The sequence below is a fragment of the Molothrus ater genome, chromosome 2, assembly GCF_012460135.2.
Source record: "Molothrus ater isolate BHLD 08-10-18 breed brown headed cowbird chromosome 2, BPBGC_Mater_1.1, whole genome shotgun sequence".
Taxonomy (NCBI): Eukaryota; Metazoa; Chordata; class Aves; order Passeriformes; family Icteridae; genus Molothrus; species Molothrus ater.
Genome location: NC_050479.2, coordinates 30,134,273 through 30,151,121, shown reverse-complemented (window position 1 = coordinate 30,151,121; position 16,849 = coordinate 30,134,273). Strand labels below are relative to the sequence as shown.

The window sequence follows — 16,849 nt, the reverse complement described above, 5'->3', positions numbered from 1 at the left end:
AGTGTTGGACATAAAATCACTGAATGCTTTGGATTGGAAGGGTCCTTAAAGATGATCAGTCACCAGTCCAACCCCCCTGCCATGAGCAGGGACACCTTTCACTAGACCAGGTTGCTCAAAGTCCCATTCAGCCTGGCCTTGAACATTTCCAGGGATGGGGCATCCACAGCTTCTCTAGACAAATGCATGCAGAAGCTTGATTGACAGTTTTACAATCTGCTTTATAGCCAAATGGTCAGCTCAGTTTGTGCTACAGTAATATTCTTCATTAAGTTTTTGTTTGCATGTTTGGGCTCTTGATAACTTGCAATATCTGTCCTTTTTCTCTGATTTTTTTTTTTTTTTGGCTGGTGTTAAGAGAGATGCTTGCTAAGCTGCATGATTGTGTCCTGTCAGCTTGTTACACAGGCATAGTTATTAAAACTATGTTTACATTGGCCTTTTCTGTGATGTTCTGAAAAATGGGCCTTCTGGTTAAAGGCAAAAATGTAGGAAGGAAATAATACATTATAGCCAAGACTTACTAATCTAAATACTTTTTCTCTCCAAATTTTTTCCCTGATTTGTTTTTGTCCCCACAGTTCTAGTGGCAGAATACTGTCAGGAATTCTGCACTGCTGCTGTTTGCACTGTGCTTTACATAGATAGTATTTACTTTAAGAATCTGGCAATTCTGCAAAAGTACTAGCATGGTTAAATAACAAGGACATGACAGGTAAGTTGGGAAGCTTGGAGTTGCCTGATGAATCCCATGGATCATCTTACACTCTGTTTTACAATGAGGCTGTTTGACTTGCATGTGCTTGTTGCTGGCTACTACAAAGAGGGAAGTTGTGCCTTAAGCTTGTAAAATATGTGATCATGTTCTCAACTGGAAGGTGGTAACAAACAAAAAATAATAGCCTTGTGATGTTTTAATGGTAAATTGTTACAGAAAGTTTTTCTAATTCTGTGTAACTTGGAATGGGCATTAATACTTCGTAAACATAAAAGTATAGAAATTAAAAGTACTGCTATTTTTTCATTTTTTTCTTTTTTTTTTTTTTAACAGAAGGGTGCGTTATTTGTGATTACTTTGTGCTTGTTGGAGAGCCTATAGCTATTACTTGCCCAGTAATTACATTGCCAGTGCTTCACTCTGATTACAATTTGACATGGTATAAAAATGGTAGTGCTACAGCAGTGACCACAGAGAGAGATGCCAGGATCCACCAGCGAGAGGGCTTGCTTTGGTTTATTCCTGCTGTGCTGGAAGATTCTGGACTTTATGAATGCAATGTAAGGTAAGGAAGGAAACAATGGATTGCTAGTATGATAATTTGCAAGTGTGATAATTAATTTGTGAAACTTGAGTGTACAAAACTTCTTGTTTTAGGTAAAATGCTTGGATCAGTTCTAAGTGCTGTTTTCACCATGCCTTTAGTTTCTGCATGCTGCCTGTGTTTCTCTGCTATTCCATGCATTTAGTACTACAAAAGTGGTTCATACAGAAGACTCTCTTTATCTTAAACCATGACAGTACTAAAAATGGTCTGTGGGGGTGGTTGGTTGCTTTGTTTTGGATGAAGTGTAAGGTCACAGGAAAATGCCTTAACCTCTTTGGCTTTTCCTGTGTTCAAACTGTTGTTTGATACTGACAGATCAGAAGAACACTGGTTTCTTTGTAGGACAAGGCTAAATGTAGGAAAGTTCTAAGAGGAGCAAACGGTGCATTTTATCACCACACAGACTTTCTGGAGAGCTTAGCAACTTTTTGGAAGTCTTACTAGAAGTCCAAAAGTTAAAAGACTGAAAACAGTTTTTATGATTTATTTTAAAATATTTTCATTACTGGTCAAAAATGAGAATACATTAAAAGGGCAAAGCAGTGTGCTAGACAGCTTTAGAGACTGAAAATAATGTGTCTCTACTACTACTCAAATAATCTGAGTGCACAGAGAACTAAGAAGGAATAGATTATTTAAAGAGTATCTATATCTAGCTTTTTTAGTACTTTAAGCTCTGGCTAGATTAATCTAGCCAAGCACTGGACTTCACTATTTAGGTTGTCAAATCTTTTTTACAATGATTGAAATTCAGTGTGTGCTGAACAGGAAATTAAGTTTGGGAAGACATACATAAAATGTTCCTTTCTTCTTGGTGTTCCCACAACACACTGAGAATAGCCAATACAAACTTTTCAGATGGCCCTAAATTTGATTTAGGAGTGTGTAGTTACATGTTCTGGTGTGCATAGAGTTGTGCTGGAGGAGTTTGGGCTGTGAATGATCAGCAAAAACTTCCAATGTCGCAGGCACATTCCTTCACTGGAGTTTACCATGAAACCAAAATTGGAAGTCAGAATACATGTAATCCATGCAAAGCTACCCAGCTGCATAATTTTAATTTAGCCTTTCCTGCTATGGTTTTAGTTACTTGAGATATGAGATGTGTTCCTGTGGGCACCTCACATCCTTGGCTTACATAATATCAGCAGAACAAACAACTTGCTAGAGGTTCAGTCATATTAACTGTAAGCAACATTTTGTGCATCAGACACTTAAGCCTTAACTGCAGCTCTGAGAAGTCCTGATGTCCCTTCTCATGTGTCCAAAGCAAATTCCATTTCTGCTCACAACACAAACTCAGAGCTTATTCTCATCTCTTCACCTGGAACAGCAGCTGAGAGGCTGAGGATGGTGTTTACAAACTAAGGGAATATAGCAGGGGTGTTATAGAGGAAAGGCTGGTAGAGATGCTGAAGTCTCTCTCCCTGACTTGCTAGAAATTAATTAATTAATTAAATTAATTAATTATTAATTAATTACATGACTTGTCTGCTGTTCTAATTACAGGAGCCTTAACCACTCTAACAAAAAAACTATAAACTTAACCGTTTTTAAGAACGATAATGGATTGTGTTTTAATGGAAAAATGAAGTTTGAACAAAAAGTGACAAGCGCGAATACTGGAAAGGTTATATGTCCTGATCTAGAACAATTTAAAAATGAAGACAATAATCAGCCTGAAGTACATTGGTATAAGGTACTGAGCATGTATATTTCATATATACAAGATACAAAATGTGTTATTTAAAATGTCTTATGAAGTAACTGTGAAAAGCAGCTTTTGGAAGGGAATGTTTATTTTCTCTACAGTTTGAGTGTGGCATGAGTGCGAATAAGATTTGTGCAATTCTGGTTTATCCTTTGATGATTTTATGTAGATCATAAGTTTTAAAACTTGTATGTTTCTGTAAATAGAAGGCTTTGCATAATTATTTCAGTTTCTCAGAATATTAGGCATTGTTGATCATGCTGTGGTATTCTTATGCTGCTTACTTTGGTTCTATGAAAGTGCTCTGTAGACTGTGCAAGCTTGAAAACATGTATTTTATCTGTTTTAAGGTAAAAATCTAAACAGTTCAACTCCTAATTCTGATGCTGGTATTAAAGCAGCTACATGGGCCTATACATGTTAAATAACTTATGTGCAGCACCTATACATCTTTTGAGGTGAAGAGATTCTCCACTGCTTGCAGGTCAAGGAGGAGAAGGAAGCTTTTTTCCCGGAGTTTGCATTGCCACAGAAATGGGGATACACCCAAACAGCAGGAGGCACTGCTACAGCAGCGCTTTCATCATAGAGAAGTAGGGGTGGAGAAATGTGTTCTCATAAACTCTGCTGCATGTGTAATAACTTCTACTACACCTGAGATAGAAAACTGTCAAGCTGTGAACTAAAGCACAGCGTCTGAAAACTTAAAGGGTTGGCTGCAGTGATTTTTTTTTTAAATGCAAATGAGCAAGGTGTTATCAGACTTTGTTAGACTGTAGTAATGCTTGGAAAAGGATCCACATCATGGCTTTCAAAGAACTCAGTGTTTGCCAAATATTTTAATCATCAGTAGAGTACAGTAACTGGTGTGTCAGATTTTTTTAGTTCCCTTTAAGTCACAGGTACCTTTGGTGTGTTTAGGAGTGTAAACCTGGATTTCTTGAAGACAAGCGACTTCTTTTGGCAGAGGGTGAAAATGCTGTCTTGATTCGTAATGTAACTGTGCAAGACAGAGGAAACTACACATGCCAGATGGTGTACAAATATATGGGAAAACAATTTAATGTTTCAAGAACCATAAGTCTGGAAGTTAAAGGTGAGAGCATGAGGTTATTTCCTTTTTGGTTCTGCTGTAAACATCTGTATGCAGGCATAAGATATTTGGCAAGCTACTTTTCAGCTCTGTGAAATTAGAGTTGTAAGTCTTTAATTTATTCCTGAACATAAAATTGAAAGACAGTGTGGTATGTTGCTACCCTTGAGCATTCCTTTTGAAGAAGAATTGTCATGGGGAAATGAGTAATGCAGGGTTAGGAATGAGAATTAGAAGAAAGCAGTGGTTCCTGGTGTGGAGGTATTGCTTTTGTCAAAACAAATAGTGCACCATTAAAGTAAATAAACTTAAAAATAGATGATTTTTTTTCCTGAGACTATCACAGCAAATGACCTGCTTGAAGCCCTGTTGGTGAACTTGCTTCTCCATTGATGGGAAAGGAGATGTGATAAGCTGTATAAATAATAAAAAAGTTAATAAACCTTCCTCTGGAAGGGGTTGGCTTACTGTTGGCACTTGGTTGTGCTTTTCTGCTGTCACTCTGCCAGTAGTGTAATTTATTGCACTTATCATTGTGATTATGTCTTTGTGGGCAATGTTGCTTGTGACCTGACTAGTAACATGATAAAAGTCCTATCAGAATAGTTGTCTGGAGAAAGCAGGTCCATCTTTTTAGGTTAAACCAAAATTCTGACTTTACATAGGAGATATAAGAACAGTGGGTTGTTTGCAACAAATCTGTATATCGTGCAGAATGATACTATTCCAGCCCAGTGTAAGTATGTGGTTTTTTAAACTTTTATTTAAAAAAATATTCATCTTATCTAGGAAGTCAATGATACAACCTTTTTCCTCTTCCTTATCCATCTCCAAATAAGTTAACTGCATTTTTTGGTTTTATCTTTGTTTGTTGGTTTTGTGCTACTTTCATGTCTGCTGCCAGTAAATTTGAGATTTTTTTAAAGCATTTTAAAGTTGTTTTTTTTTCTGTTACCTTGGAAGCTAAAATAGAATAACTTGGAGAGAGTAGAGCAAATATCTTATGAGACATTTCTGTTGTAAATTTGAAACTTGTAGTAAGTAAGGCACTACAATAATACCAAACAATAAAACCAAACCCACTGTAAAACCAAAACTATTGTCAGTTGAACTTAGTTGTGGATCTTTTCCTGCCTGAAGGTTTTATTTTTCTTTGTTTTGCGGTTAGAAAAACCACTGCAGATGCAACCAGAGTTTATTTATCCAAGGAACAATACAATTGAAGTAGAACTCGGTAAGTAGTGACTATTTAAGAGATCATTAACTTTAATGAAACAAATAAGCTCCTGGTCTTTTTAAAAAGATATGTGAACAGTTCCACAGAGTTCAGCAAGACTGGGGGATAAGAATGTGGATTGAGAATATCTGGAAGACAGAGGATAGATAATAGAATGTGATTCCCGCAAATAATTTCTGGGGGGAGGTAACTTTGCCTAAGATTGGAGTCTCTTGACCAGCAATGTTGTGCAGGATGCATTTATTTATTTTCTGTTATTTCCGTCTATCCTTTTTACCATTTCTCAGTGTTTGTGTCTTGATGTATCCTCAGTATCTGTGGAAATATGGCTTATGTACATGTAGCGCATTAGGATTGTTGGCCGTTGACCCGTTCAGTAGCTCTTTTTTTTCCTGTATGTTTCCTGTCTCCCTTCCATCTCCACAACCTGGATTTTATTCCTTGTTTTAGGGTAATACAGATTTTGGATACTGATGTTTTGTGAAACAGTGAGCTGCTAGTTGATGCATATCCCAGGTACTGTTTATCTTGGAAATTTATTAAATAAGAGATTCTGGGTATAAAGAATAACTTCTTCACAGAGAGGACAGCTGGGCAGTGCAGCAGGCTGCCCAGAAAAGTTGTGATGTCTGTCTTTAACGGTTTTAGAACCTGACTGAATAAGTCTCTGAGCAGCCTCATCTGACCTCAGAATCAGGCCATACCTTGAGCAGGAAATTAGATTGAAGACCTCGCTTTCAGAAGAGAACCTCAATTGTTTTGTAATTCTCTGGGCCAAGTATATGGTGTTGCAGTCTTTTCCCAAGTAAAGTTACACGTGTTTAAAGTGCACCACATATCAGACAGTTGTGTTCTACTGACAAAGTCCAGGAGAATGAGATTGGAGCTGCTTAAACTGCGCTTTTAAAAATCATTTTGTATCAAAGGGGGTGGTTTCAAACAAAATATTTGACTTAAAAGGGCATTAACTGATTTTGGAGAAGCGTAATTGGCTATTTACTAGAATTTCTTAGTACAGGAAACAGTTTTGTAATCTTTTGAGGAATTAGATCATTAGAGAAGCTCTGAGCAAAGGTTGCATTTGGACTCTTAACACCACATGGGAGGTCAGGCCAGAGCATTGTGGATTATTTTTACGTGTATCACCCTCGTGGAATCTCACATAACACATCTACTTTTGCTGTTGCTTTTTCTGACATTAAGCTTGTAAATTGTGTGCAGCTAGTGTTGTTTTCTCCTATTAAAGCTTCATGTTTTTTTGTATCATGTGAAACATTTTTGTCTGTCCCAATTCTAACTTTCAGTATGTATGTCGTTAAATTGGACAGCACTGAAACACTAGTGGGTTGTGTGTGTGTGTGTGTGTTTAGGGTTGTTTTGGGGTTTTAGTGGTTTTTTGTTCTGTTCTTTTCTTTTTGGCCTCAATGGCTTGTGAAAGATAAAGACTTATTCTGAAGTTGCCAGGTTTTGGTGAGGATTGGTAGATTTTGACCAGAACTGTGATTGTGCTTTAACAGAAATTATGATCTTCCAAAGTCCAGAAGGCTTTTTTTTTAAACAGTGAGAATATTTAGGATCAGATACAAAAACTATTATTTTAAAAGCTTACAGTCCCGTGATCTTCAGATGGTTATTTAATTCTGTTGAAGTAATCTAGAATCACTCAGCAGCCCATTCTTTTCTGGTAATTATATCTTCTCTGTCTTCATTACAAAAAATACATGCCTGAAAAACTTTCAGTTCTTTCACTGTTAAGGAAATTTGTTCACCAGATTTTGGATAATACAGGGAGACTTTCCATAGTAATTATGTTACCTCACGTAACCCTAATTTTTGTGTGAAAACTTGACTTTTTGTTTGTAACTGTAACTGTGGAAGAAATGAAGTAATGTTACAGTCAGACTTCTCTGTACTGTATCTCCAACCCATGAAAGTATCATGTAAATCTCATCCCCAGTTTTGGCTGGTAGTTATCTCATTTAATTCAGAAAAGTTCTTACTGATGCAGCCTCTACTTAGGAGGAGTCTGATCTGCAGGCTTTTAAATTTACTGAAGGCAGTGTCAGGGGTTTTTTTCAATGCTTGATAGTATTTTCTGAGCAATTTATTAGTCCAGGGACTGGCTGTGACTCTCAGCCTGAGTCATTAAGACTGTGTTATGGGACAACTTGTTTAGACTCCTTATTGTAGAATTTGGTCCATATTTGTTACAGCTTGGACACAGCATTAATTAAAAGTTGTGCTGGTGTATTGTTAGGTGCTTTAGACCACCTAGGATGAGCAAACCTTGATTGTTTTACAGACATTAGAGTAATAGCCACAGGTGAGACTAAAAGGAGACTCCAGCCACAAAGTGGGTTTATTGTGACAACTGAGATCTACAAATGATTCCCTATTACAGAAACACATAGGGGGGATACTTCTTAAAGGAATTTGAGATGTGGTTTTGTTTGTTTTAAAATGACGTTGCCATTCAAATATTCAATATTCTCTGTCCAGTACCTTCAATGGGGTACTGGGGGAAAAAAATAAAACCTCCTACTGCATGTCTGGCTGTGGGGCAGAATCTCTAAGCAGCTGCATGAACACTTGTATGGAAACAGCTATATGTTTTTTGAATGAGAAGTGGCAGAAGGTGGTGTAGAAACTTAACAGTGCATTCATGAATGTGTGGGCATGGAATGCTTGAGGGGGTTTTATTGAATAATTGTGCAATGCACTAAACCACATCTTAAAAAAAATTAACTGTTGTGGTAGAAGGACATGAAGGAAGAGATTGGGGAGCATCTCTGATTTCTGTGCGAACTCTTGTTCAAGTAAGTGCTTTCCATGTGAGCTAAAGGTTTATTCCATACTTTTGTTAGAGACCATCCCTTGGTGGAAGCATCTAGATCTGATGCGGTTCTAGGAAATGAAAGACTAAGATCTTTACATAGGCCAGCTGAGAGAGCCCACCTTCTGCTATCAAATCCTAACTTCCATGGGTAAAATACAGAAGGAAAGGAATCCAAGAAAGCTGCTTACCTTCCTGTACATGGAGCTCACTGAGGTACATTGGCAATAAATACATTTTGCAAATTGGCTTGCTTAATACTGAGGTGTTCTGTAAGATCTGGACTCTTGGTGGCAAAGGAGCTGAGTGACAGGTGAGCTTGCTCTGGAGGTAAAGTGTGATAATATTCAGAAACCAACCCAGTGGACAGTGCTGGCCAAAAGATCCTGATTTGGTATAAAGATATACAAGGTCACTAAGAATAGGATTCAGCTCCCAGATGTAGGTTGTCTGCGCGCGGGTATGTGCATATGATCTGAGGTCCTTAACTCAGGCCAGTATCAGCAGGAGCTCAATTCAGTGCCTACACAAAGAGTGCTGTTTTGGGTGGTCTGGCTACTCTAGCAGTGCGGTTTTCTTAAAGATCTGGAGTCCTGTCTGACAACTCCATATGGATACCTTGGATGCTTGAGAGCATCTCAGATGTCACCATAGATGTACATGCAACTGATTCAAGCCCTGGAGATCTTTCAGTGGAGTCTGGAGAGTCATTCAGTTAAGGTATCTACTTTAATGTGAGTGGACTTCAGCATAGATGAACGCTGTTACTAGCTTAGACACCTCGCTTGTATGTAGATGTGAACATTTAGACACTTATATTTAGGATGGAATTTATACCCAGATTGTAGACACCCAAATATGAATTACAAATGGATGAGTTTTAAGGACTTTGCTTTTCATAAAGTAAGTAGGTTTCTTTTATATCCCTCCTTTTCCCAGCTACTCCCTCATCACTTGATTCTGCTCCTATTACAGGACCTTCAGTTTCTGTGTTTACGTTTGTTTTTTTGTAGGCTCTCATGTAGTTATGGAGTGTAACATATCAAGTGGCATAAATGGCTTGATTCCATTCTGGCAAGTTAATGATGAGGATGTTGATATCTTTGATGAAACCTACATGGAACAGTTTTATGAGTAAGTATCCTTATACATTGAATTTGTAGTGCATATGTAGGTGAAGTAGTCTGCAGTAATGTGCAGAGAATTCATTATAAAGTAGACTACTTTGCCACTAGTCATTGAAAGGCTGATTAGAAGTCTGCATCAAACACAAGTATGTTCTTATTGCTTGGTTTTAAAATAATAACATTTTATTATAAATAATGTATCTGATACAAATAGAATGCAGCAATCATGTAGATTTTTATAATACTATTGAAATACAATTTTGTAATACTTATGTATTTTTTCCTTATGTGATTTTTTTTAATAGTACGTTAAAGCCTGTCCTCTATCATTAATATGGGAAGGATATATTGTTCCAAAATGAAATGTCACCCAACGTACTTTTATTTGTGAAAATGGTCCTTTTTAAAGTACAGACACAGCTGCTAATCCTCAAGAACACAAGGCAGAAACTCTTATTGCAGGACATTTAGGTTCCAATGTTTGACTAACCTGAAGTAAAAAAGTGTTCAGGTGGAATTTCAGATGGGAAAGTCATTCAATTTGTGTTCATAGCCTCTTGTCCAGTCAGTGGATACTACTGAAAGGAGCCTGGCTCCTCCTTCTCCACGCCTTCCCCCATCAGGCATTAACTCACATTGATGAGATCCATCCCCTGCCCCCAAACCTTCTCTTCTCCAGTCTGAGCAGTCCCTGCTCTCTTGTATGACAGATGCTCCAATTCCTTATCTGTCACATCACTGCACATGACTTGCTCCAGCAAATCCATCCATCTCTTGTACTAGGCAGCCCAAAACTGGCCCTACACTCCAGGTGTGACCTCACCAGTGCTGAAAATCACTGAAGGATCATTTCCCTTACCCTGCTGGCAGCGTATTTCCTAATGCAGTCCAGGATGCCTGGGATCTGGTTATTCCTACTCATATGAAGGATTTGCATTTTGCTTTGAACTTCATGAGGTTTTTTTTTTCATTTGTCCATCCTGTTAAGGTACCTCTGGATGCTGGCTGTTGTATCAGACATCCCTCTGAGTTTTGTGTCACCTGCAACACTGCTAATGGTGCACTCTGTCCAGCTTGGGGGGGGGAAACTCAACAAACTCAACCCCAAAAAAACCTGAAAAAATTAATCCCAGTATGTTTTTAGTTCATGAAATTGTTAGTTACAGAGGTATATTTATTGTGCTTCACTAGCTTCTTAGGTTTATAAGGATAAAAAAATTAATATCTTTGTATTTGTGGATAGATGAATCTGTCTCATATTCAGCATAGATATGCAGTTATGTACAGATGTTTTCCTTGTACCTTTTCTTATGACAGAGAGGGGTTGCCTCATGGACTTGCTGTATCTGGAACAAAATTTAACATTTCAAAAGTGACAGTAAAGGACTATGCTCATAAGTTCTTCTGCCACTTCATATATGGTTCTCAACAATTTACAGCCTACATAAAATTAGAATACCCAGGTAAGAGATCTCTTCTTGATAAAATGGTGATCATTGGCTTACTTGTCAGTTAGTTTGACTATGCCCTATTAGAATTAAAGCTGTGTGATATACTTTTATGTAAAATGGGCAGTGCATCTCAGTACCTTTCTTTGTGAATTTTTTTCTCACATTCTTAGCAAAATGAAAGAAAACAATGCTTTTGATTTGCTTTGTCTTCTCTCATTCAGTATTTTGGGACTGAAAGTGAATGAACTCTAACTTGTTACATGACTATAATTTCTTCATAAAGATTGTCAGGGTAGGATTTAACTTCAGAAATTCTTTAATGCATTGACTAAAACATGCAGTTTGTGGGGGGTGTTTTAATGACAGTAAATGAGTAGGTTCACTGAAGGCAGAGACAATGGAATGCTAGTTGGTCTGGGGAGATTAGGTCAGGAAATCACCTCCCCACCTTTCAGACTTCCTTGCTTTCCGACTGATAGAATTTTGTACGAGAATTCTCATTCTACTGCTGTGCTGGGTTATATGTCAATATTTTATTTTGGTGTTTCAGCTGAAGAGAAGCCTCATTTATCATATTCTTGAGGTATTTTTTTCTCTGAAAGATAAAGTAGGCTTATCAAATAACAGTAATGTCAGAAAGCATAAATTAAACAGCTTGTCCTGTTTTTCACTCTTTTTAAAACAAAAGTATTTTAATGATTAAACAATTTTGTACAATCCTTGTCTTTCCCTGGTTCTAGCTTATAGTTGTACTTATTGTTTTCTTTCCTATTCTGTGCTGCTGCAGCTCGAAACATTCAGGGGTACTTAATTGGAGGAGGAATTTCCTTGGTATTTTTAGTGTTTTTTACTCTCTTTATCTACAAGATCTTCAAAATTGATATTGTGCTTTGGTATCGGGACTCCTGCCATCCTTTCCTGGGGAAAAAAGGTATGTTTATGTAACAGTGCTGAGTGTTGTTCTGAGCTCCCACCTTTACTTGCACAGCAGTGAGTTACTCTCATGGATCATGATTGGTCTTCCTTGGGGTTTTTGAAAGGATAATATTGTTTTCAGGATGTTTAGAATTAATTCAGATGAAGAAAGCTGGGAAAAAAATTAGCAACTTCCCAGGCATCCAGAACTATCATTTCTTTTACTGAAGACCCACCCTAGTGGTTTGAATACTGCTCTGACAGCAGTTTTTCAGATCACTTTTAATTACTGTTGTTACAGAAAACAATAACACATTAGAAGTGTTATGTGTTTTTTATTTTCTATAGATGAAACAGGGAAAATATAACTTGGTGTAGTTTTCTATTTAAAGGCACTTCTGATTATTTTACTTTCTGGAAATTTTGCTTTCCTGGCATTCAAAATAATGTTGAAAGGGTGTTGTCTATGAGAGTATGCTGAAGTATGGGTAATTTCCAGCCATCTGAGAGGAGATACTTTCTGTTTCTCTAGCCATGTATCTTGTGGAGGTATTGATATTCTCTTAGATTTTCTTCAAAGTCCTTTAAATTATGTCTTTCTGAAAAGTTTGATCAAAATTAACCAAAACAATTAAGATCTTGAAATTTGACACTTAATTTGTTTTTGTTGTCATGTCTAAGTGGTCGCTGTGGTTGAAACTCCAGGTTGCAACACCACCTTGAGTATGATGGCAAATGGAATTTTAAGTATCAGTTGTACCACTAGGTTCACTGTTTTTCAAATATTTCAGTGATGACTTTTTTGTTTTTTGTTCAAAAGAGAAAGTTTCAACTTAATTTTTCAGGTCTCTTTTGCCTATTCAGATCCAGCATCCTGAATTCTAGAAGGCCTGATCCTACAAAAATTTCAGGCCTTGTATGATCCTACATGCTTAGCTAATATAGGAGGATTAGGACCTAAAACAATGATTCAAGTAAGGGAAAACCCCTCAGAGTTTAGAGATTTCCCTTGTTTGCTTGCTTGGTCTTGTATCTTTAGAATTTATTTTTATGGAAGTTCTATTGTTCACTCCTTAGTTTCAGATGAGAAGATCTATGATGCTTATGTTCTGTATCCAAAGAACAGAGAAAGCTGCTTGTATTCATCAGATATTTTTGCCCTGAAGATTCTGCCAGAGGTCTTAGAAAGGCAGTGTGGATATAAGCTCTTCATACTTGGGAGAGATGATTTACCAGGAGAAGGTAAGGTAGCTGAAGACAAATTTGACTTGAGTTTTCTTGTTGACCTGAGAAACAAGCAGTCAGATGGGAATCTAAATCTCTCTCATCATCAAATATCAAATGAACCTTTTTTTTTTTTTTTACATTGAAGGATTTTGGTAGTGGTTTGAGAAGGAAGGGTTCCCAGAGAAGTAGAATCTAAAGTGCTGCTTAAATTTTTCAGCTTGAAAAAAATGCAATAGTCTGTTCTCAGGGTTTAGCCATGGGGTTTTTGTATGGTATTTACCATATTTCACTGTTTGTGACTTAACTGACTGGAATGCCATTGATGGGGGGAATCTTTTTTTCCTCTTCCACTTACCGGAACAAAACCAGTTGAGCACATCAGAAACAGTCTGTTTAAGGTGAAAAGCTCCTGTGGTTCTGGAACTTGGGGTTTTTTTTGCATTTGTACCTATGATGGTAATAAAATGGCATTAGCAAGATAAGTAGTAGATAGTTGGTAGCTCTTCTCTGTTCGTGCAAAACAAGGATATAGACGTATAGACTCTGATGGGGTAAGATTGTGTTGCATTGGCCAGATTTCTATGGTAGGCTAACCCAAGGTAACTGCTTGCATGTTCACATCCTGTTTTGATGTAAAGTGTGTTGGCTTAAATATCAAACAGTTGATGAATCAGCTGCAGAATACTGGTAACAGAAAATAGAAATGTAAAACCTTAATTTTGCACAACCTTTTTCTCTACAGCTGTGATCAGCGTTGCTGATGAAAAAATCCGTCAAAGTAGGAGAGTGATAATTGTTTTAGTACCAGAGCCCTCCTGTTACAGCATTCTGGAAGATGAGTCTGAAAAGCAGCTAGCCATGCATAGTGCTCTTATCCAAGATGGCATTCAAGTAATTCTCATTGAACTTGAAAAAATACAAGATTACGCAACCATGCCTGAATCCATCAGATATATTAAGCAAAAGCATGGGGTTATCCGATGGAAAGGGGACTTTTCAGAAAGGTCCCACTCAGCAAGAACCAGGTTTTGGAAGAAAGTGCGCTACCAGATGCCATCCAGAAAAAGTGGCTCTTTATCACAGCTGCATTTGTTACCAAAAGACTTGAATTTGCCTTAAATAACAAATGAGAAATTTAATGACTGATTCAGTTCACACAGTTGGTGATGGATTGACTGAAGGTCCCATGTATCTGTTTTGTGCAATGTCATCCAGATTTACTGGCGTGAAGGTACTACAGTTTCATCTACAGATGTGAATCTTTTTTACTTCTGGCTGGATCAACAGAACACTGAGAAATATCAGTAGCACATGTAGGAAGCACACAAGTACTTTTCCAAGAATGATTCTGTGAAATTCCCTTGTATTAACAAAAAATTGTCAAAAACTTGAAGCCAATGAAGAAAATTTGATTTTTTTTTCTGCAATTAAAGTTTCAATATGAAGGGAATTACACTAATTATTGTTGTGATATTAGATAAGGTGCATGGCTGGTGCCAGTAAATGTTTGTTTCTTTTTTTTAATGAAACGACACAAACATTTTCTTTGTTACAAGTTTGTTATTTGCCTTGTTCAGTTTGTGGAAAGATAAATCCCCATGTTACTGCATCAGTGTGTTATCATCCAGGAGAATTCACAGAATTCACATCCAGGAGAAAAGGTAAGAGAATTCCAGCCCTCTAAAAGTGCTGTTGAACCTGACAAAGCTTAAATATTCTTACTTGATCTCTTTTACATGTGATAGATCAGTGCCATTTTGAGTCACTTTGTCACATGCAGATATTGTAAAAATACCTTTGTAATCTGTATCGAGTAAAAAATTAATCTCCAGAAAACTTTCTTTCCAGTTAAATGGCTTAATAAATTTATTTACCCAAGTGGAACAATTGGCTAATGACACAGAGTCTGTCATGGGAGGTGCAGTATGGTTGACTTCATCCACCTTACCTTGAGGACCATGTCAAGGGGCAGAGAGAGAGAGAGATGCCCCTGTGTTACCCCCTGCAGCTGCTTGCTTTTCTCCTTTCCCTCTGCTCTGATATGTAAGGAATCTGAGATGATTGTGTGCTGAGGGCTGCAATCATGACTTTCCAAACAAAAGGGAAAGGAAGTTGTGTAAAATGTTGAATCCTTTCTCTTTCATATTAAAATATTTTTAATAGTATTTTGTATGCCCGAAGTGTTAACTCTAAAGTTATGTTTGACTTGAGGCAGTGATGTAGTTTGCAATGATCAGTTCTTTTTTTTGGGAAGGGAATTAATTTCTATTATTAGAAAAAATCATCATACCTCTTTAATGCTATGTTTATAGCTATTATTTTTTATAGAAACAGGAGATGAGAGCCAAATTCCCCCTGTAATTTCAGTCTGTCCTTGAACGTTATGCTTTTAGGTTGTGAGATCTTGTTGTATAGGGAAGCCTCAGGAACTGACTGTTACTGCTGCTTGCAACTCTGAATTTTTGTGTCCTATTAGCTTTTTTTCTTGCAGCACTTTTGCTCTCCTCCCATTCAAACTCCAACCTATATTTTCTCTTGCAGCTCCTTTATCTTGAAACAAGCAACTTGCTTTTGTGTCAACCTCCATCACTTTCCAAGCTTGGACAGAAGGCTCTTACTAATACAGTATTAGGCAGAAATTTTCCCTCTGGATCTCCACTTTTTTGTCTGAAAAAAATTATGTTCTGCAACCTTCAGAATTCATCTATTAATTTACACACTGCAGTGTTGGCTTTTCTTCTTTCATGGCTCAAGCAATTTTCTTATGCCTCCATACTCAACCAAACAAAACTGTTCTGGGTGATAAGTGACAAAGCCAGTGGAAGTAAGTTCTTTTCCCAACTAAATTAAGTGTGTGCTGGAAACTAGAAACAGTGCTTTTGAGAGACAGTGCCTTCTGAGCTTTGTGAGTTGTGTGTGTTTGGCAAAATAGAATAAGAATCTCTTAATTTCTAGAGGAAGGGGGGAAAGTGCATTTGAAATGTCAGACTAATTCACACTGTTATGGTACTGAGGTGTTTTATTGATGAATGTCATATATGTACAGACCTATGCAGATGCTCATAGTCTTTTCCCATTCTGTGTTTTAGTCACAAGAGAAGTGTCAAAGGATGATCAGTCCTAGTCATGAAGTGCCATATTTACTTAGCTGTTCATGCAGTCTGCCTTTATATATGGTGTGTGTTCTGTGGCAGCCTGTTGTAGGGTAAAAGAGCTTTGAGATCCACCTGAAGTTACTGAAAGCCATCTGAACAAGGCTAATTGTTATGGTTCACACTGATAGAAGAATCAAACAGGACAGAAACTATGGTTTGGTCACAAAACTCTTCTTTAAGAAGATCCCTGTATCAAATGTGAGGACCAGACACTGACATTATGGTATTTGTACTCTGAGAACTAGGGTGTAACACTGACTTTGTGCTTTCACCTTGACAGCTCACAGTCATGCAGGCCAGCCAACAGAGTTCCAGCGACCTCAATCCTCCTAATTACTTCTGCTGACTGGAACAGATTGAAAGGAGAACTGCTACTTGTTATCCCTAACTTTAGGAATGGAAGGTTATTTTACTGAGCCAAAATAGTGGTTTTTAAAAAACACTTGTTCATTTTGATATATTTATATAAATAATGCTAAAGTTTTCATGTGTGTTATGTAAAGGCACTTTGAGGAAGAGTTCATTTTAAAATTTAATAAAGGCACTACATATTTTTTTCATACACACTGCTGTTTCTTTTGCCCTCTTTCTCCACTAAAGCAGACTGAGAATGGACAATGGCAAGCAGCAGTTGTGACTCAGTGGCTTAACAAGACAGCTATGATAGATCTTCATTCAGGCTGCTGCCAGTCAATCTGGCTGTGGTACAACACTAGCACAAACCACCTCACCCTGCCTGGGCAAAGAGAGGCTGTGAGCTTGGCTCTGCTCTCTC

The 16,849-nt window shown here is 37.4% G+C and overlaps 1 protein-coding gene across 1 annotated transcript; it reads left to right on the top strand.

The window, feature by feature from the left end:
* The first annotated feature begins 687 nt into the window (after positions 1–687).
* LOC118692858 (interleukin-1 receptor type 1-like) lies at positions 688–16,638 on the top strand. Its single transcript, XM_036392954.2, has 12 exons — positions 688–715; positions 1,052–1,283; positions 2,835–3,024; positions 3,958–4,132; positions 5,298–5,363; positions 9,213–9,333; positions 10,644–10,789; positions 11,565–11,708; positions 12,770–12,934; positions 13,662–14,580; positions 15,461–15,743; positions 16,355–16,638. The coding sequence occupies exons 1-10, from the start codon at positions 709–711 to the stop codon at positions 14,036–14,038; spliced, it is 1,623 nt and encodes a 540-aa protein (XP_036248847.1). The 5' UTR covers positions 688–708; the 3' UTR covers positions 14,039–14,580; positions 15,461–15,743; positions 16,355–16,638.
* Positions 16,639–16,849: the final 211 nt, after the last annotated feature.

Bases quoted from the DNA above. Each gene is read 5' to 3' on its own strand.
- LOC118692858 (XM_036392954.2), top strand. The intron at 5,364-9,212 runs GTAAGTAGTGAC...GTTTTTTTGTAG, and splicing joins TACAATTGAAGTAGAACTCG to GCTCTCATGTAGTTATGGAG. The intron at 10,790-11,564 runs GTAAGAGATCTC...GTGCTGCTGCAG, and splicing joins CATAAAATTAGAATACCCAG to CTCGAAACATTCAGGGGTAC.